The sequence below is a fragment of the Epinephelus fuscoguttatus genome, linkage group LG1 (assembly GCF_011397635.1).
Source record: "Epinephelus fuscoguttatus linkage group LG1, E.fuscoguttatus.final_Chr_v1".
NCBI lineage: Eukaryota > Metazoa > Chordata > Actinopteri > Perciformes > Serranidae > Epinephelus > Epinephelus fuscoguttatus.
The window spans coordinates 30,263,558-30,284,436 of record NC_064752.1 but is presented as its reverse complement, the minus strand read 5'-3'; the positions used below and the strand labels follow the sequence as shown (position 1 = coordinate 30,284,436).

The 20,879-nt window shown below is 41.5% G+C and overlaps 1 protein-coding gene across 1 annotated transcript; it reads left to right on the top strand.

Annotated features, from left to right (window-relative positions):
• Positions 1-3,711: 3,711 nt before the first annotated feature.
• Positions 3,712-20,149, top strand: LOC125891319 (dysbindin-like). The gene is made up of 4 exons (XM_049580490.1): positions 3,712-3,971; positions 18,892-19,044; positions 19,135-19,278; positions 19,362-20,149. Exons 1-4 carry the CDS (start codon positions 3,929-3,931, stop codon positions 19,619-19,621), a joined length of 600 nt encoding a protein of 199 aa, XP_049436447.1. The 5' UTR covers positions 3,712-3,928; the 3' UTR covers positions 19,622-20,149.
• The last annotated feature ends 730 nt before the right edge of the window (positions 20,150-20,879 follow it).

The window sequence follows — 20,879 nt, the reverse complement described above, 5'->3', positions numbered from 1 at the left end:
AAATCTTGCTGTCAGGTACATCTGCATTCCGATAGCAAATAACCCCCGATGTTTCATACTTCCTGTTTTTCTCACCTCGGTGGGAAGACTCATAATGCCTCATCCTGAATGAGCGAGATGCCAAACTGTATGAATGCTTTGAAAATGGTCAGAAATTGCTTTTGAGCAAAGCGTTCAAAGGTCAACATTAAACACTAAAGCCAATTCTCTGCAGTAAAAAAAAAGGCCTTTCATGGTTGTGCAGACAACATAAACCATGACCCCCCCCCCCCCCACCCACGCCCTGCTTGCTTTCTATATATTTTTCCACACATTCTTCTTCTTGCTGGCTTTCTCGCCCCCCCCACCCCCCCCTTTCATCTCATTTTAAAACACAAGAAAGAGGACTTGGCTTTTGCTTCACGGCTGCCTCAGCAGCACGGCAGCCCAGTTCTCAGCTATTGATTTTGCAGGGCCTCAGCAGGTGAACCCCCAGTCATGAGAAAGCCCACGCATAATCTAGTTTGAGGTGGAGAGGATTTCTCACTTTGAGTCACATCATGCTTCCTCTGCCCACTCTCTCTCTCTCTCTCTGTAGCTATCGCTCTGTTTTTCTCTCTCTCTTTTTTGTCATTGGTGAACACACACACACACACACACACACACACTAGAGAAAGTTCACGGCATGGTAAGATGCTGTCACGACATTTCGCAGTCTTTGCCACAACTAGCATAAACCACCACAACCACTGACATTTACAAAGAGTCTGTTTTTATTGATACAAATCACCAGCCCCTCCCACCACTTCCCAACTGCTACATTATAGCCGGTATTTGAAGTTTCACTTTTCAGCTTGGCACAGGCGCCAAGTGTGACTTTCAGTAGTGAAAGTTTCCATGCTTATGCCCACAAACATATAAAGGTTTGTTATTAATTTGTTTTCTTATGTGAAGAACGGTGCAAAAGGTTTTATTGTAAAGTATTCAATAAACAAAGACATAAATTATTCTAAAGGAAATAAAATGCATTGTCTGTTGATCAAAGTTGCAGTGCATGATCAACAAGTTACCTTACTGTGTCCTGATTCTTGCACACAGATTCTTGCAATGACTCACACCAGTATCTTTTTCTGCCTGCAGCTGAAGCAACACACTCTTTTAAAGCCTCTTCTTAAATGCTGATGCTGTGTTTTGGAAAAAAGCAATGATGTAATGATGCTTCGTGAAGCCTCTGCATGCAAACATTGTGTAATCAGCAAGTCCAGCTTGAAAGAAGTGTGTGTCACCTGTTGTCCACTAGATGGTGTCTAGGACACACAGATTTTATACTGTGGCCTGACAAAACATTTCCATCAGTAATATACCTCTTCTACTTGTTACTTTTAATGTATATATCCTCATGGAAATACTTCCACGGTTGTTTGCTGCTTTACATTTATTTACACTACCTGTATTTAACTTTACACAATTTGACACTTTACACAATCTACATTTTTTCCATTATTGAACTACATGTTTGTCATTGCACTGTGTGCTTACCTTGTCTTGTACCTGGTTCTGTTACTGTTTTGGTGTCTTACATTCATTCATTCATTCATTCATTCATTCATTCATTCATTCATTCATTCATTTTTGATTTCTCCTAGCTATATGGGATCAGTAGGACCCAATAAGTATAAAAAATTAAACATTGTCAACAATAATTAAGTCCCAATATCCTCAAGCGAAATGATAATTAAGTGCCAGTGTCAGCAGCGGCACCAATAACAGCGTCTTAGCTTGTTATTGTTGCTAAAATTGGTCATGTTTGTTGCCATACCAAACTACTGTACAAACATAATTAATGATAAATAAACAGGTTTTAACCATAAAATTTGATCAGGTTCTGGACCTTTTCCACTTTGTGTCAGGATCAGCTGCAGACTGACTTGGCAGAGATGGCTGCCATCTTGCTTTTACATGGATAAGTGTATTGTGCTCTTATAACCACCTAAGTTAAGTTGAATGAAGTATAAGGTCAATTAAACCCAAAATGTGATGTCCTCAAATGTGGACACTGGGTCTCAGGAGGATATAGATGGATGACAATAAAGTCTCTTTTATCTTTGCTTTTTCTTATCCTATTGATTCATTAGAGAGTCAGTGACAGACTCAGTGATCATAGCCTGGACACAGAAACTGGCAGACACAGGCAGACCTGGCTGCTTAGAGGCTGGTTCAGCTCTGTTCACAGAGACAGGTGTAAACAGAGCAACATTCCTGCCACAGTGTAGCACATATGAAGACATCAGCGCAAAGTTCTTTACTAAAAGTAAATGTAAACTCCAAAACAAGGCTAAAATGCAATATCTACTTGGAGAAAATAGTGTCAGCACCATAGATGCAGCTGTCAGTGCATGTCACAGCCAACACAACAACATATAGTTCATCTCCTCGCAGATCACACACTGTCTTTTTACTCCTCTACTTTGTGAGGTTTTTTTCCCTTAATAATAATGCATTATTGTTAATTGTTTTTGAACTTCCACTGTCTTAAATTGTAATAGTGCTTTGGCAACACATAAGAAATGTCATGCCAATAAAGCTTATTGAATTGAACTGACAGTAAATGAGGGGAGAGACAGAGATGGGGAATGACGAGTAGCAAAGGCACCTGGCTTGGACTGCTGATGTTGCGGTACACAGTCAACACCTTTAACCTGTAGGCCACCAGAGCACCTCCACCTCAGGTTAAGTTAGGTTGTTAAAATCAATAATTAGAAAGGACTATTAATGAAATATCAGATTTCACACTCTTTAAAAAGTCATAAAGTAAATCATCACTGCCAAGAGTAAGGGCAATGAGAAGTGTAAAGTTACTAATGTCATGATATTTTCATATTAGATTGATGTGCTGGTTATTTTCTCAATTAAATAATCATTACAGGTCTGTTAAAAATTTCCCCCCAAGCTTAAGGTGATACGTCTTGTTCTCAGTCAACAGTCTAAAACTCAAAGATACTATATAATTTATAATGATATTAAACAGAGAACAACTGCGAGTCCTTACTGGATCAAGGTGGAACCAGAAACCATTTGTCTAACTTTTTTTTTCAGTTAGTTTAATAAATTAATAATGCTTTTTATGTTTAATATGTAACAAGTAGATCTTATATCAGATGTTTTCAGCAACATACTTTCTAAAAAGACACCTAACAATTCTCCTTTTTGTGTTAAATGTTGCAGTCTGAATATAAAACCTGTTTTCAGATTTTTCTCAATAGCTGGTTGCAAAGTTCATCCAAATTTAATAGTGATATTAATCATCCATTCAAAATGTATTATATATAATATTTATTAATATTATTATCATTATTATTTGGAAGGTATATTCTTTGTGAGATATCATACTCAGTTTTGAAAAATAATAATGCAGTAATTAAAAGGATATTGTTTGTTAATGTAACATTTGTTGGTATCTCCTGACCCTGAAGGTGACACCTAGAGGAGATTTAAAAGAAAAGAAAAGGGATACAGGGAACAAGAGACAACGAGGGAGGGAGGGAGAGGGAAGGAGGGGGTGTAAGAAGACAAAAATAACAAAGGCATGTGCCTGTCTCTCCTTGGTATTTTCCACTCCGTTACATAAAAACCCTCCTTCCCTTTTCTCAATCCCTTCCTCGGTCTCCCTCAGCTCCTCCCTCCTCCCTGTCATTGGTCAGCTGGTCGGCTCCACAAAGCCACAAACTTGTTCTCGCCTCATCCAAGTGGCTCAGAGTCCACTGAGGCAAAGAGGGGAAAGCGGGGGGAAAGGAGAGCAGCGTTGTGGCAGCCAGCATCAGTCACCTTGGAGCAGTCCCAGTGAGTGAGCAGAGGAGGGGTGGGAGATGGTCGGCAGCCTCTCTGCTGAACTCTCACTGATCATCTCTGATTGATTGCCTCTGATTTCTACGACTCCTCCACCAGCAACATGAGCTCCTCATCGGCCAGCCTTCACAACAAACGCCTGCCCTGTGAGTCATTTTCAAAACTTCTAAAGCTTTTAGTTCAGGTGGATATTTTTCAGATGGATCCACACATTTGCTCTATTGACACAGTTTTTTTTATTTTTAGATGTGGAGCAGGACATTAGAGAGGAGAAAGTGATTCTCCATATTTGGTTGTGAGAAGTTACAGCACACATACACACATACACGCACACACACACACACAGTTGGAACATTTAAGGCAAAGAAACAGAAACTCAAGCTACAATGAAAGTCTTTCCTGCTGTTGTCCCATTTCATGTGTCACCTTTTAACAAGTCAGAAATCTTTTTTTATATTAACATCTTAAACTTCATTCATCTTATCATGCTGTGATAGTGTGTGTGTTTATGTCAGATATAATGTAGAAGCCGGCGTGACAGTTCAGCCTGTGTGTTAAATAGATGCGTTGTGTTGATGTTGCCTGAAGTGACTGGTCCAAGTGCTGTGCCGGCTGGAAATCAGACAGGAATGTTGAATCATCACGCTGAGTAATGTCCACTAATACCAAGTGAATAGGTCACACTCTCTTCGCACAAAAACAGGGATGCATTCCCCCAAACACACACACACACACACACACACTGAGGCAGGCGGGCTTGGATTAGGGCCACCACACAGCTCCAGACAAAGATCTCTTATTTCTAATGGGATTGAGCCTGCAGATCTCATCATAGTCGACTGACTGCAGCAGGGTCTGCAGCTTGTTCCACAGACACACCAACCCAGATAGGACACACAAACCTGAAATTGAATTAGACCCAGTGAGATCAGTTTGTGATTTCATGAGGCTAAAAAGGATCAGGGCTGTGACTCCAGAGAAGACGTCTCCCATCTGTTGCTGTGCCCACAGCCTCTGTGCCTCTGTAGTCACGTTTTGATTATTGTGGAAAAGTGCCAGGGAGCGGCACGTCGGTGTGCCGTGGAGTGAGGGACTGGCCAGCTGTTGAGAGGGCGTTACAGACAGAAGGGTATTGGGTGGAGAAGGAATAGTTTCTATTCTCCGCGTATTCTTAGCTCCGTCCCCTCGGACATGACCCAGATAAGACTGAGGAGTAGATTCTGTTTAATGAGCAAATTAGAGGAGTGGAAATCCATATCATGTACTGTCTGTACCTTTAATTGAGCACACTGAGGGATACATACAGTACAGTATGTGTCTCTGCTGCTTTGCTCTGGTACCTAGTCATTGAAGCTTAGTGTCTGAGCCACAGGGGAACATGATGAAAAAGAAAACCATGAAACTGTGGGTGTATTTTTCCTTTACTCCCATCTCTTGTGAATTAACAGTTTTAATAGTTGGACACTTTCACTTAAAGCCTACAATTTAACACTTGGTGGATATTTTACAGGCTAATTTCAGTATGTGCTATCATCAGCATATTTACCAGCCAAAACAGCGGTGGTGGTATTGTTTTCACCTTGTGAGTCTGTGTGTGTCATCATGGCAAAATGTGGTCCTGGTGACCCATATTGTTGCGGTAACCACAACAAAAGTGGTTTTGAGTGTTTTCCTAGGTATTTATGTCTGTCTGTCAGTCTGTGGACAGTTTTGACATAACCATCCAAGATGTGGTCACAAAACTCTACAGGGGTGTAACTGAGATCACAATAAACGCCAAGTTTGAACATGGGTGTGGTCCAAGCAAGGGCACTGAAAGTAGGATTAACACTCCCGACACACACTTTATGCCCCTGGCCCACATTTGATTCAAGTTCCATATCTCAGCTGGATTATTTCTATTGCAAACCTGCAATAACAAATCTTTTGACCAACAACAGCAGGGCTGACAGATGATAAACTGTAGAGCAGAGTAATAATTCTCTGTGTGTTTGTCACTATAGTCACTAAATGTATTGTTACTATAAAAATATTTATTATAGCCGCTTTAAATTTGAATGTTTTACACAAAGAATACATTATTTCCTAACTAAAACTTTACCCAAGGTAGTGCATAGAGGGAATTTAAACAGCATTTGGATGTTTGTATTGGAAAATTAAAATTAGTCTGGTGTCAGGCCATTAATTTAAAGGTCTGGTGTTGTGCTCAAGTGGGATCAAGCATAGAGACTTAATCTTAGAGTCAAAAAAAAGGCAACAGAAAAATGAAGTGCAGACAAAACGGACACAGCAGTAGTTGTTGTAAGTTGATATGATGTGAGTTGAATCAGGGGTGATTATTTAGGTGTTGATCAATACTTAGTGTTCGAAGATATGACTTATAAGTACTGGTACTGTCAAACTGATACAGTGTGAGGAATGTTGAACTTTTTGTTGAAAGTGAAGACATGTTAACACTTTGTTTTGCTCAGAAACACCAGGAATACTAACAGGATCTTATCAATGCGAAAAAGCATGTATGGTGAGATCATTTTATTATAAACAATGCCTCGTGGCATGGCAGCACTATAAGTTAATTATGTGTGTGTGTGTGTGTGTGTGTGTGTGTGTGTGTGTGTGTGTGTGTGTGTGTGTGTGTGTTTGTGTGTGATTATACTAAGCAGCCCTGCATGGATGGCTGAATAAGGTTCCCATCAATTCAACAGTCTTAAGCTGTGCAGCACTGGGGACATTAGACCAGTTCCTCTCATTAGTTCTCTAACAAATCCTTTCACTCACTGTTCAGCTGAATCCTCCGTGTATAGACAGAGCGAACGCCTCAAGGCATACACTGAGTGTTCAGAGCCCTACACTGAAAGACAGCGGCAATCTATCATGTGAACAGTCTGTAAACTACAGAGCACAAAATCACCTGTTTGGTCAGTTAATGATTTGCAGTTTGTTCACTGAGGAGCTGGGTGCTGCTGGAGGAAGGAAACATATTATTCCTCTGACTATATGACCTTTTTGTAAATTCTCTTCCTTTACTTTGCTCTTGCTTTTGTCATGTGAATTCTTTTAGCTTGTTTTGTTTTAGTCTTACCTTATTTCTATTACTGTTTTGTTGAGTTTCATTATGTATTACTACCTTTAACGCACATTTTACTTCTTTAATCATGTAAACCTGTGTTGAGGCAGATTCTAATTCGTCTGCCACGATTGGAAAGCACTTTGGTTCAACTCATGTTTTTTTTAAATGTGCTATAAAAAACAGAAGTGACTTCAACTGACAATCAAAACGAAACAAAAAAGGACGGACATTAAAGCTGCCATAATAAATACCTTCATATTAAAGGGACAGTTCACCCAAAATCAAAAATACATATTTTTACTCTTACCTGTAGTGCTGTTTATCAGTCTAGATTGTTTTGGTGTGAGTTGCAGAGTGTTGGAGATATCGGCCGTAGAGATGTCTGTCTTTTCTTAAATATAATGGAACTAGATGGCACTCGGCTTGTGGTGCTCAAAGTGCCAAAATAATACATTTGAAAAACTCAACATCAGTGCCTCTTTCAAGAAATCATGACCCGGTTACTCAAGATAATTCACAGACCTTGTTGTGAGCAGTTTCACATAGGAACTATTTTTTTCTATTGAGCTACCCCCTCCAACCACATCGCTGTGCAGAAGGAGGTGTGCATCTATTGCTAGCTCACCTAGCACTACTGAGCTAGCTAACGTTAAAGCTCAGCCAAGGAGGACGCCATTAATGTTTACATCTCGCACAGTCATGAGCACCAGCCTCTCGTCCATGAGTAGATGCACGTCTCGTTCTGTGTGGTCATATGGTTGGCGAATGCAGTTTGGTAGACAGAAAATAGTTCCTACATGAAACTGCTCCCAACAAGGTCAGTTGAGTATTTTGAATGTATTTTTTGGGTGCTTTGAGCATCACAAGCTGAGTTCCATCTAGTTCTTTTATATTCAAGAGAAGGCAGACATCTCTACACTCTGCAACTCACACAAAACAATCTAGACTGATAAACAGCACTACAGGTAAGAGGAAAGTATGTATTTTTGATTTCGGGTTGAACTGTCCCTTTCATCAATTTGGTCTAATAGAGGTTTAATAAGCCAGTAAGTAAAAGCTACTGTGTGGGTGTGCAGGGGCCATTTAAAAGCGCAATGAAGAAAAAGTCCATCAAAGGAGAATAAAGTAAAACATTGACCAAATAATAGTCAAGAATCCAGTTTTAATGTTTTTACAGTGTTTTATTAAGTTGCTCCATATTTAATGCAGGAAATAAAATAGTTCAGCTGTAATATTATAAATAAATCACACATTTTTTTGGTGAGTATGATGACATGAAGTAATGATTTAGTCTCTCTCTGGACAGTCAGGGCTGTGATAAACCATGATAAAATAGTGTTTAGTTTTTTATAGCCGGCATCATCTGCGGGCCGCCTTGCCTCAGCCTCAGCAAACAAAGGAGTGCTGTCTGAGACACTGTGTTGAGTTAAAGCAAACATTCCTACAGTTCTCCCAGCTGACATGAAAATAGCCTTAAATCCTCCCTCACAAACGCGGGGAGAGGCAGCTGCTCCAGGAAGAACAGGAAGCTGCGTGAGTGTTGAAGTGATTGCAATGTGAGAAGTCAGCATGTGAGGATTTAATGGGGAAAGAATAGTTTCCCTCTTTGTCTCAGAGAGCACTAACCACGAGCCCTACAGAGAGGATGTACTCGGTTAACCTTCACTAGATGATTGAATGTTTTAATTACAGATTTAATCATTAGTATCAGTGTTGTCTGTCAGTTGAAAGCCTCTCCAAGTGTTCCTTTGCACCCACTGACACAATTTTCTTTATTAAAAGGTTGTTGCTTCATCTGTAATGATTTATCCACCAGGTTTTATTGCACTTTTTAGCATTAATTATCTTACTCATGCAGAGCTTTTAGCATAAATGGCTGGTTGGATTGTTTGAATAATATTTAATAATCTCAGTCTATTGTTCATGAATAGCTATTCTGGATAAGAGGATTTGTAAATGTAGGAAAAGTACTTTGTCAGCTGGTGAACTCCACAGTGTTGATCAGAACTGATGACAGTCTGCTTGTGGGTTTATGGAGGGCAGTGGGACACTGACCTACAAACAGCAAACAGTCCCATTGTCAGCCGAGCATAGTTCAGTCAGGAGGGAAGGGAGGAGAGGGTTAACACTGATGTCATTGTTGTCCGGACGGACTGGGCTGATGGGGCTGGACACTGCTTTGTTCCAGCGAAAACAGACAGATCTAATATGCAAATGTACACACACACACACACACACACACACACACACACACACACACACACACACACACACACACACACACATGCAGTGAAATATAGACCAGACCAGACCAACAGCTGCCATAAATAATTTACTGACCTTGCAACTGGAGCCCAGTAAATGGCAGCTTTTTGGAGAGAGAATACAGATTTTTGGGGAACCAAAAATAAAAGTGTGAGACAGAGCAAGTGCATATTCCCCAAAGATATTATTGTCCACTGTGGCCATGTGTCTGTTCCACTTTAGTTGAAAGCAATATGTGTTGTGTGGAATGAGAAAAGATACGAGCCAGTAATGTGATGAAACTGCAAAATAGAAAAGTGAGAAACATGAGGAGTAACTTAACTCTGCTGAGGATGTGTTAACACACAACATCACGTTTTTAATGTTAGTGATAAACTTCTTGTAATGAGATCATACCAGCTGTGGAACAGCAATCTGAGACTTAGAGGCCTAAACACACCAAAGTGACATCAAAGAACAAGTTGCAACAAAGGCTGATTGTTGTGTTGCCTCATGTTGTCTGTGCCAAAAAGTTTCACTGAACACACCACAAAGACAACAGCCAACTGGCACGCATGTTCTGCATTTATGTGTAGAGAGGAAATTACTTTCTACACCAGCAGATGGCAATAGTCTGTATTTGCCATTTAAAAAGGGAAACTGAAGACTGAAAGAACAGATTCAATATGCCAGTTAGCCAGTTAGCACGTTAATAGTCTGAGTGGGTGGAAGTTCGCTGCATAGATCAGCCTCTCATTGGGCGGAACGAGCCACCCGCTGAAGTCCCGCCCTACCACCTCCGGTTGTGTTGCAGTTTTCAACCATTTTCAACACGTCCTTTACTAACTTTTGCTGTGTTTGATCTTGTGGGGATGTAGCCATTTTTCTGCCATGGTTTGCATCCTGTAGCCGATATTTTTGTGGGTGTGTTACACCAAAACCTGTTTCCCCCCGGCAATATTTTTGCAAGCGCACTGTTGCTGTGGCACCGCCCAGAACGATTGTGATTGGTTGAAAGAAATACAAGCAGCCGGGCGTTTTTTTCTCCAATCTTAAAGTGAAAGTCGGCCCAGCCAGACCTTTCTTTTCTTGAGAAAGGTCTGGTGAGAGAGAATAGCACATTAACGACACGATCTAATGTTGAATGAACAAAGCATACTTATCGTGTGTCAGTGAACTATAATACAAACCATCACAAAATGTTTCTGCTAAAGAGCTTAATGGCAAAAGAAAAATAACCTTACCTTATGTAACAAGTTTGTTTCGGTCTACCTCACTCTTGACATAAGCTGTTTGTTTACGTTCCTCACTTCAGTTTCTCTTGTCATGTACTGAACTGAACCTGCAATCAGGGTGATTTCATTCATCGATGGGCTACGCCATCGCCATCACTGATTCAACATGCTGAGTTGGCCAAGAAAAAGCTTCTGTACTTCCTACCCCCTACTTCCAGCCCCTTGCTCCGACCGCAGCCACTTTCAGTCTCCGCCTTCATTTGATCAAAATCTGTCCACAGACAGATGAATAGATGAACAGACAGACAGACCTGGCAAAATACCTCCTAACCACTTAAGTGGTAGTCCCTGCTACTTTAGGTGTCTCGGGGACCACATTTTACATGATGGCACACACACACACACACACACACACACACACTTGCAAGATAATAACAATTAGCACATTTTATGTAGAGGGCCATCTCTGCTCTTGCTGTTAGAGAGCAGGATACATCTTCTACCTGTAGCCAACCAGCCGCTCCACCATCTTTCATGACCACTGAGACACCATTAATTACTGTAACAGCCTCAGCAAAGAGACTGATCCTCTAATGATCAGCTGTGGACTGTTAACAGCCTGCTGCTGCTGCTGCTGCTGGGGTCAATGTTGTGCTGGAAGGTACGGAGGAGATTCTCTGTAAAAATAACAAGACATCCTCTTTAACTAATGAGCCCGAACAGAATCCCTCCACTCTATCCTCTCTCTATAACCCACATCCTTCTGTTGACGAACTTCTGGCTTACCTCTCTCCCATCATACTCTAGATTTTTCAAGGCATCCTCATCTTAATTTTTAGCCTTTCTGCAAGTGTGTCTCTCCTCCCTGACCTTTCCGCCACTCTTACTGCTTCCTTTCTGTGTTTACAGCCACTCACCTCCTTCTTCAACCCCTTCTCTTGTCCTGTGTGTCTTGGGAACCCATCTATGTGAAATAAAATCTCTCTTAGATAAAAGTGTCTGGGTGGAAAGGTCAGCCAGTCTATTGGTTGTGGCCTCTGCCCAAACAAGTGTCACCTCACAGTTTCACATCTGTCCTAGTGTTTAGGAGGGAGCAATGTTGTCTATTTACTCATCTTTATATTTAAGAATTTGATGATGTATTTATTTACAGATGATTAAGTCATTTTTGAGAGTCTTATTTACTCAAAGATCAGGGAAAACACTTTTTTTTTTTGGCTTAAACCACTGACATCACAGCACTTGAAACTTTTTCTAGGCAGCCTGCTATTTAAATCTGATGGTGGGATGGCTGAGGCAACACATGGAAGCATGTACCACCACCACCACAGCCATTTAAACTGGGATGATGACCTCATCCATTTGTACAAGAAAACCACTTCTCAGAAAAACAGCCTTGGCTTAGATGAATAGACTCAAGCTGAGAGCCTGGCAAACTGCTGCATAATCAAAGCAGAGGAGGAAGCGATGGTTCCCACTGGGGTTTCTGTTTAACTACTGTTTACTGAGGGGTTACATCCAGAGCTGCTCCTTCAACCAGCGAGTGTAAAAACAACTGGATCATCTGAAGAGCCAGTTTCCTCTGCGCCGTTCTGCCCTGACCTTCTCTTTACCCGCCACAGGGGAGTCTGGTCGTTTAGTACAGTGATGGGCTAATGGCAGCCTGTGTGCAACACCGTGCCCTCTTATCCTTTCAATTAGCCTTCAGATTGATGTGTTGCCACTGCTGTTTGTGCAGTTGGTGCTTCTAAATCAGCGCTTTGGGTCCCGTCCTCAAAAATGTGACAGTGGAGAGAGATGATATGCAGAAGTAGACAGATACAGAAAGTGACCTGATTCATGATGTTTGTGGTTTCCTTTCTATTAGAAAATATGTAGGCTAGTCAAGATGAAGACAGTAGAGCATTGAACAATTTGGCTATCATCATGTGGGGATGATGCATTATGTCTGCAGGGTCTGCTGAGACGTCATGACACAATTTTCACGGGAATTTGATTTAAGAAAAAAAAACAATGGGGAATTTAACAAATATGTCATTGTTATAAAGAATTTTATTCCACTAAACAAATTAAAGGCTGAGTTTAGGTGTGTTCACCCTCTGCTACATCCAAAATGATTTCCTGTAAATGGCATCATGACTAAGGAGTGCAGGCCAGTCCCGTTCCCTTACATCTGAGCCTTTGTCCGTCTCTGAATGGGCTCTTTCTCTCTCTGCCCCCTGAGCGGAGGATCTGGGTTTGTCTTTATGTGGGGAGGCAGAGTGGCACGCATACACGTCCGGCTCGCTCTGTCCGCGTCTATCTTTCTGTCTGTCCCAGTCATTCTGCATGTCCAGCTGGTTCTGCACCCTGATCTATGACCTTTTCTTTCTTTAGTCCCTGAGCGCTCAGAGGAAGGAAGGAGGGTAGACAGACAGGCACAGAGAGAGAACGTTTAACAGAAAGAAGGATAAAAAAAAGAGACAGACATAAAGCAAAAATAGAGACAGAGGACAAAAAGAAACAGAAAGAAGGATAGAAGGAGAGACAGAAAGGCAAAAAGAGCAACACATTCTCACTCCAGCCTTGGTCATGGACTTTCCATGTTCACGTACGACGTGCAAGGTACCCTGGGTGCATTGGTTGTTGAAGTTCTGGGACACCGTGTCAAGTTCTGTCTGTTACATGCATTGTCTTCTTTCAAAATCTACTTCCTTTTTCACAGGAAATTTGATGTTTATACACAGTCTCCTTAAAATTAAATGCACTATATTTGACGTTTGTTTTCCTTAAACAACAGACACACATGGTTGAGTTTAGGCAACAAAAGGAAGTGGTTAGGTTTAGGAAAAAAGAACAGGGTTTGGCTTTAGAACCTTACGGGACGTGGGCACCGCTCCCTCGGGTGAGGATCAGCGTTTGATGGATACATTGCAGCAGCCCTCCCACCCGCACCCCTCGGACTTTCGCCGCCTTAACTTTCATCCTTGTCCTGCCGCATTTTCCCCTGACGTTGGTGGGCACCCTTTAACTATAATGGCAACTGGCCGCGTATCATGCTGACGTTAAAGGTCGCCTGTTTTTGGTTGGTTTCTGACGCTGCAAGTCACTGCCCAAGTGCTGGATTTCGAGGAAAGAAACCAAGCTCAAAAGAGAGGGAAATATGAAACCAACAGAAAGACAGACAAAAAGACAGAAAAGAGACAAAAACGAGACAGAAAATTTTGAGAAAAAAGACAGAAAAGACAGAAGACAGCTAGAAATGGAGAGACAGATAACAAGATAGACAAAACGTGACAAACAAAAAGGATAGAAGGGGAGAGAAAGACAGAAAATGCAGAAAAAGAGACAGATGAAACCTAGTCTCGCTACCAGACAATCAGAGATCTCTGCCTTCTGATAGTCTGGGGACACTCCTTTCTAAACTGTGTTTAACACACCGGCGAAAACGGCAACAAAGCAACGCCTCTTGCATTTTTGAAAAGGACACGCCCTCCTGGAAATGTGCACTCCCCCTTTTCTCGTCCGCAAGGAAACAAACAGAGAGCTTAAAAATGGATGCCAAGAGATTTAACTCTAAAAAGACAACAAAAATACAACAAATGAGAGAAGGAAATACAGGGACAGACACAAATAGAGAGAAAGCGGACAAAAAGAAACACAGAAAGAAGGATGGAGGGCAAAGGGAAAGACAGACAGAGATACCAGAAGAGAGACAAAGACTGATAATACAAAAAGTGACAGAAAATGGGTCAAGGAACACCTAGAAACAGAGAGAGAGAAATAGAGAGACAGTAAAAGGCAAAAAAATAAAACGAGAGAAAGAAATACAGAAAGGACACAGAGGAAGAGACAGACAAAAGAAGAAAGAATCATCAGCTCAGGCGTGCAGGTTGTTTATCTCTTGAGCAGCCACAGGCCCTTCAGACATCTTGTGGTGTGAAACTAAAGACTTTGGGTTGTGGCGGGGCAGCAGCAGACCAGACATGTGATCTCATCATCAGTGGACACTGTGGCCAGGCATTTCTTGTGAAAGGAGATTTTCCCGTGTGAGCGATTGCACTGAACAGAGGTCACCGAGGTCGGCGGCGGCCAGGGAAGCCGTATTGATCAATGTGATTCAGTGGAAAAAAAGAACAGGATAGGGAAGCAAAATCAATGTGAGGATATACATCTGGAGCAACCTTTAGCTGCTCACAGGCCTCAGCCTTTAAGTAGAAACAATCAATGCTGTGATCAATCAGTGTTTAACTGAGTGGGAGAAACCTCCAGGATAAGCAATTTGTATAAATAGTTCGTAATGCAGAGCGTAATTTTCAGACATGCTGTTTAAGTCCTGTCTTGAAAGAATAGAAAGCGTAGTCATTCACCCAGCACAAATCCAGTGTTTTGTTTGACATGATGTCCTCGGCTGGTCACATTGAACAAGGAGCTCTTTTCATTTAAACACACATGTCAAACAGCAGCTCCTGATTGTGACTGACGTCTTGCTTTGTCAGCGCTGCTCCCTTTGCTTCTGGAAGACTCTGTAGACGACAGTGTTTCTGATTGTGTAACAGTGCAAGGAGAGGAGAGCGTCGCACACTCACAGCCACAGACATCTACACAAAGACAGAACTGCTCTAGAGACAAAATCCCATAAAGATGACTGGCACATGATAAACAACGTGTAATCATTCACATGCCATCACTGGGTGTCACTTTTCTGATGGAAGGATGTAGCTATGAAGGAGAGGTTGGACCCTGTGACTGGCTACACTGTCAGACTCCTTCATTGCATCATTGTAATCAGTTGCATCACCTCCTACAGTGGACACTCTACCTGTATGGTAAAGAGCTGAGATGGAAATTACTTAAAGGGGAAGCGCGCCAATTTTACACATCAAAATCTATTTTCAGGTCTTAGAGAGGCTCCAGAGGGAGCTGCTCAAAATCTGATAAATGGACTTAAGTGATGTCACTTGAGTCACACTGGCTACTTGTTTGAGAATGAAAAACATCTGATCTTGGGATGTGGAGTTAGAAAGAAGTGACCTTACCGGACCTCTGTAGCCCGCTCCTCATCTCTACTTGTAACACATTCTCACTCTGACCTCGTCACATATTGACGTTTTGGTCATGGACTTTCCACGTCCACATACAACGTGCAAGGTACCATGTTGGTTGTTGCTGGGACACCGTAGGCATTTCTCAATCTGCGTTGTTGCCTGTGCTTGTGTCTCTGTGGACTTCTGAAACGTCATTAGTCGCAGCCCAGGTACTGTTCCAATTCAAAGTCCGCATCCAGCCAAGTACTGTCCAAATGCCGGGATGTGAACTTGCTTTGCCCGTTCCATCGGGGATGCATCGGGAGGTGACTTACGTGGACTTTTGACAGCCAGGTATCCCAGAATGCATTTCTCACAGACCAGCAGCAATGGCAGCCGTCATTGGGAGTTTTTACTACTGAGTCAAACTTGCCAAGTCCGAGCTCCCAAATGCGCAAGTCCGAACTTGAAATACTTGGTATTGAGAAACGCCTCGTGTCAGGTTCTTTCAAGATACACAAGTTTTCACAGGGAATTTATGTCAGTCCAACACTGCAAATTGATGTTTTTTTTCCTTCAACAACAAACATACATGGTTAGGGTTAGGCAACAAAACTACTTATTTAGGGTACGGATAGGATCATGGTTGACATTAGTCACGTCAGTCAACTCATGTGACCAACGGTGACTTAGTTTTACACATGAAACAAGCACCATTCTTCTGAGTCAAAGTCATGTGCTTGTTGGACCCAACCACCTCTGCTCTTGTGCGCCTCTCAAATGTCCAGTAACGATGTGGATGGGTTTACAGTGCAGTTAGTTGAAAGCCCAGTGTGTTTCATTGACTCTAAAGGGTGCATTGTATGTCCATATCTGATGCAGAGGGCCACTGCCCAAGGTGTGTTTTTTGATGCCCTGGGAGTGATATTAGGCTGGACAGACCAGAGAAAGCCATATGATGCTGATTTATCATAACTGACAGAATTATACAAAATATGAATATTATAATATTAAAGTAAATGAGCACCATTGTGAGCAACACAAGACGGGACATAGTCATGCTTTACTGATTGTTCATCTACTATTTCAGCCCCATGATTTGAACCAAACACATACAGTAACAGTAAGGTCACTGTGTCAGGGTATATGTTGTCAGTTTATCGCTTTTTCCTGTCAGTTTGCTGGTAGATGTTTGTGTTTTCAGTCTATGGGGAATCTGGGTTCTGTCTATGCACATATACTGTATGCCCGTAGGTGCTGTCAGCCGGCCCTGCGGTTTGAGTTGTCCTCTTCTCCTTTTCCCTCCAAAGCTGTCTGCCTATCTGATCCCAGAGCCAGTGAAGTCCGTGTACCCAGGAGGCAGGCTGTCAAACAGGGCAGAGCAGAGCTGCAGTGACAGGCGCGTGTCCTTCTGTCACCACAGATATGTGCCGGGACACGACTCGTGGGGAGGACTGCGCTGACGCAGCACTCTGAGGATGGAAGCCTGTTGCTGCTTTTAGCCAACACCTTCATTTTGGGGGGGTTTATCCTGACTGCAGCAGTTATTAAGTTATGACTGTAGTTCATTATGAGACAGGTTAGGAGTCTCTTCATATTGTCAGAGACAACAGAGAATCCCTGGAATCCTTTCCTCTCATTGTAAACATCCTGAGCTTAGTGGCTTTCCACTCTCCATCACACAGTGGTGTATTTATAGAGCTGCTGTGACTGAAGCTCTCAACACAGGCCAGATAATCTTCACATTATTCCCAGGTTAGAAATGGGCTGAAAGCCTCATCCAATTAGCCCAGTCCCTGCCTGCAGGTTGTAATAGCTTCTCAAAACTCAAGTCACTGACTCATGCAACATATCAATTCTGAGTCAAGAGGAAAGAATGAAAACGCACCTAAAGGTCCAGCATGTAGGATTTATGGGGATATATTTGCAGAAATGGTATATGATATTCATAATTATGTTTTGATTAGTTTGTAATCACCTGAAAATAAGAATCATGAGTCATTTATATCTACAAATGGAGCGGATCCTCCTCCACATTGTCTGCTATGTTGTTCTACAGTAGCCCAGAACAGACAAATCAAACACTGGCTCTAGACAAGGCCCTTCACGTTTTCACTTCAGCCAGTGTAGTTCTCCTACATACTTTCACCTTCACTGTGTCAGTTTCAGTTCCACAACTTCACCACTAGATGTCACTAGATCCCACACACTGGACCTTTAACAGTAATAAAAGACTGCAACATTTGTCAGTGCATGCTCAGAGTATGTGCTGAAAGATGCAACCCGTGTTTTTCTATAAAATAAAATTAAAGCATATAGCTTTCTTGCAGAGAATTAGATAATAATATTTATACAAGTCTCATACTGTATGTGTCTACAAAGTAAATATGAAGCTCCGGTTTAGTTTTGATCAGCACAAAGACTGGAAACAAGGGGAAACAGCTCTCTGGGCTCTGTCCACCTACCAGAGCCTCTAAAGCTCATAGTTAAAATGTTATACATCATGCAAAGTCTCAGACATTTCCAGTATTTCCCCTCTCCTCACTCCTCCCGCACTCACACTGCTGCAGTTCAGCCCTCCACTCACACTTGCACTCAGCTTTATTACAATGATGCTGATGAGGGGGAAAATGGGATCGCATGGTATCTCAAACAAGATTAACGTAGTGAAGGGCCTGACAGCTTGCTTTTGCAAATCAATCTGTGGATCTGTGGGCATTTAGTAAATGTGCAGGCTTATGAGCATTCTCATAACAGTTTGCTTTGTCAGAGAAAGCAGCATGTTAGTGGGATGAATCAAAATTCAATATGAGTGAAAGGAAAATAGAGACAAGTAGAGTTTACAGCTAAGATATCTTTGCATTTAAAATAACTTTCTTTTCCTCTAAGTGCAGAGTCATTATGGGTTGATATGAATGTGTACATATATGGATTTGCTCATCTGTAAGTGTGTGTATGTATATGTGTGCACATATTTGTATGTATGTAGATTTTGTTGTGTAAGGATTCTCCCTTAGTTGTTTATTTAAACCCCTATTTTCTCCTTTTTGTTCATTTTTGTATTTATTTTTAAAATGTATTTTAAGTGTCTGGTTGGCACTTATTTAACACCTTTGCTTATCTACATTATTAAAAAAACTAATAAATGAAAATAACAAAAAAAGTAACAATGATATATTATATCAATTGTGATATATGGGACTTTTCATCATGTCTCCATAAGTCCATAAAAAGTGCATTCCACCTCCTTATGTCTCTCACTTAAAGCTCAATGTCTCCCCCTTCTGGCTACCAACATTTGACCCCTGTGTCCCAAAATACTATGTGTGTCACATCATACAAACACCAGGTGACCGACCTCTAGAGTGAGGGGCTGGTCTATGAAATCTTGAATTGTGTTTGTTTGGAACACAGCCTTTCATGTTCTCCTGCCTCAAAACTCCAGGTATCAGGTGTAACACTTTACCTGGGCTGGTATCTAACTTCCTGTACTTCCTGTTGTGATTGCCAGCGGAGAGCGAGCGAGGCCAGAGGCTCCCAGATGTGGACGCAGCACAGCAGCTCAAGTTAAGAGAGCGACAGCGTTTCTTTGAGGAGGTCTTCCAGCACGATGTGGACGCCTACCTGTCCTCGGCGCACCTTTGTATCCGAGACTATAAGAGACGTGAGTTGGAGAGGTGTCATTAAAAAAAAACATGAACAAATGTAGGTTTATACAGAAACACGTCATTTCATTACTTCCCCTCTCCTGCAGCTCCAATTGGCAGCATCTCGTCCATGGAGGTGAACATAGACTTGCTGGATCAAATGGAGCTGATTGACATTTCTGACCAAGAGGCCTTGGATGTCTTCTTAAGCTCTGGGGGAGAGGAGGGGGTGCTGACCTCCCCGCTGCCAGGTATGGAAACCATGAAACAGCACAGAGATTAACACATGCTTCACATTGACATCCCTAACAATAATTTTGTATCTGACTTACAGTCCAAGGAAACAACAACAATGAGCAAGTCATCAGTAATGGACTCTTTCGACATGTCCTCGAGGGTCTTGATGCCAAGTCCCGCATGTCCTCCACATCTTCTAACTCCTCCTATGACAGCCAGACCACCAACCCCAACGGAGGAGACACCCCTGAAGTGAGGTCAGACGATGAGGAAACACAGACCAGCACAGTCAAGAGAAGAGCCGCGCCTCCAGAGATAGAGACTGTGAAAAGTCAGATGTCATCATCGTCTTCATAGAATGCACCGTCTCCACAATAGATTTCCACCTGCAGCTCGGGAGCTGACACCTCAGCCGAAGGGGTGAAGAGTCTTCCACACACTGGCTCTTATCACTGCTTTCAACCTGTTCTTTTGATTTATGAGTTGTATGTTCTGTGTGTGTTTTGGGGGTGCAGACCATGAACTGTAAATATGGAGGTTTCCTATGAATTCCCACCCATTTCCATTCATGTTTTGGCACGTTTTGTCAGACAAGTTTGTTCCCATTTCTGAGCTCACAGGGCTTCTTGTAGTTGATGAGTGGTAGAATTTTGTACAGTATTAACACAAACCAGGACAGTAGAGCAGTAACTGAAAATAATAAAATGATACTTGGATCATTTAAGATAAATTTGGCAATAGAAAGCTTAATTCCATTAAATGTACTGTTTTTGAAAGCAACACACTTGTCCTGCCAATGGAAGTTCTCAGTTTTATAGCTCCAATTTTAAATAAGCTCTAACAAGATGTCTTTGTTTTAACAATAAAGGAAGAGATGAAAATGTGTTCATGTGTTTCTAATAATCAATTAAACAGTTTATGGTTATGTAATGTACACAAGTGCTTAGCTGCATCAACAGAGCAATAAAAAATGACACTTCAGGGAAAGTTTGAGAATGTTACAACCAGAACCTATAGGGCAGCCTCATGACAAGCCTTCAAACAATTTCACATCCTGAGACCATAAGATATGTTAAATCACATGACTCAAAGACAGAAAAAGTGAAAAGACATTATCTCGTTATCAGCAGTGTCAAGAGAAACTATTTTGAGAACATAATTTTGCAAGCTACCAATTACTTCACACTGGGAGAAGCTGAACTACAACTTAGAAAAAGTAGTTCAAACTACTTTGTTAATGTGCTGCAAAAATATTCTAAAGTATTTTACAAAAAAGTCACTAATGCATTACCTGACATGCCTTCACAGTGCTCAAGATGAAAGAAAAAGTTGACAGTGTGGTTAAAAGGGGGTTCAATTACAGTAGAAAAAGAAAGGTAAAATAAAATGAAGTAAATTGAAATAAAATAAGATAAATAAAAAATGTTCTGTCCTTTTATGTCCCAAAATTATTTGTAGTTTTTTTAGTTAACTGCACAAAAAAAGGCAAAAAGTAATTAAACTACTTGAATCACCTTGTGAATATGAATGTAGTTGAACTGGCAGCAAGTTACTATGAAATGTTGTTAAACTACTAGTTGGGTGTGAATGTGAAATTTATTTTCATATAGTTCAA

Excerpts from the sequence above, each read along its gene's own strand:
- LOC125891319 (XM_049580490.1), top strand. The coding sequence starts at position 3,929 with ATGAGCTCCTCATCGGCCAGCCTTCACAACAAACGCCTGCCCT. Across the intron at positions 19,045-19,134 it reads TATCCGAGACTATAAGAGAC|CTCCAATTGGCAGCATCTCG; the intron begins GTGAGTTGGAGA and ends CCTCTCCTGCAG. Across the intron at positions 19,279-19,361 it reads GCTGACCTCCCCGCTGCCAG|TCCAAGGAAACAACAACAAT; the intron begins GTATGGAAACCA and ends TCTGACTTACAG.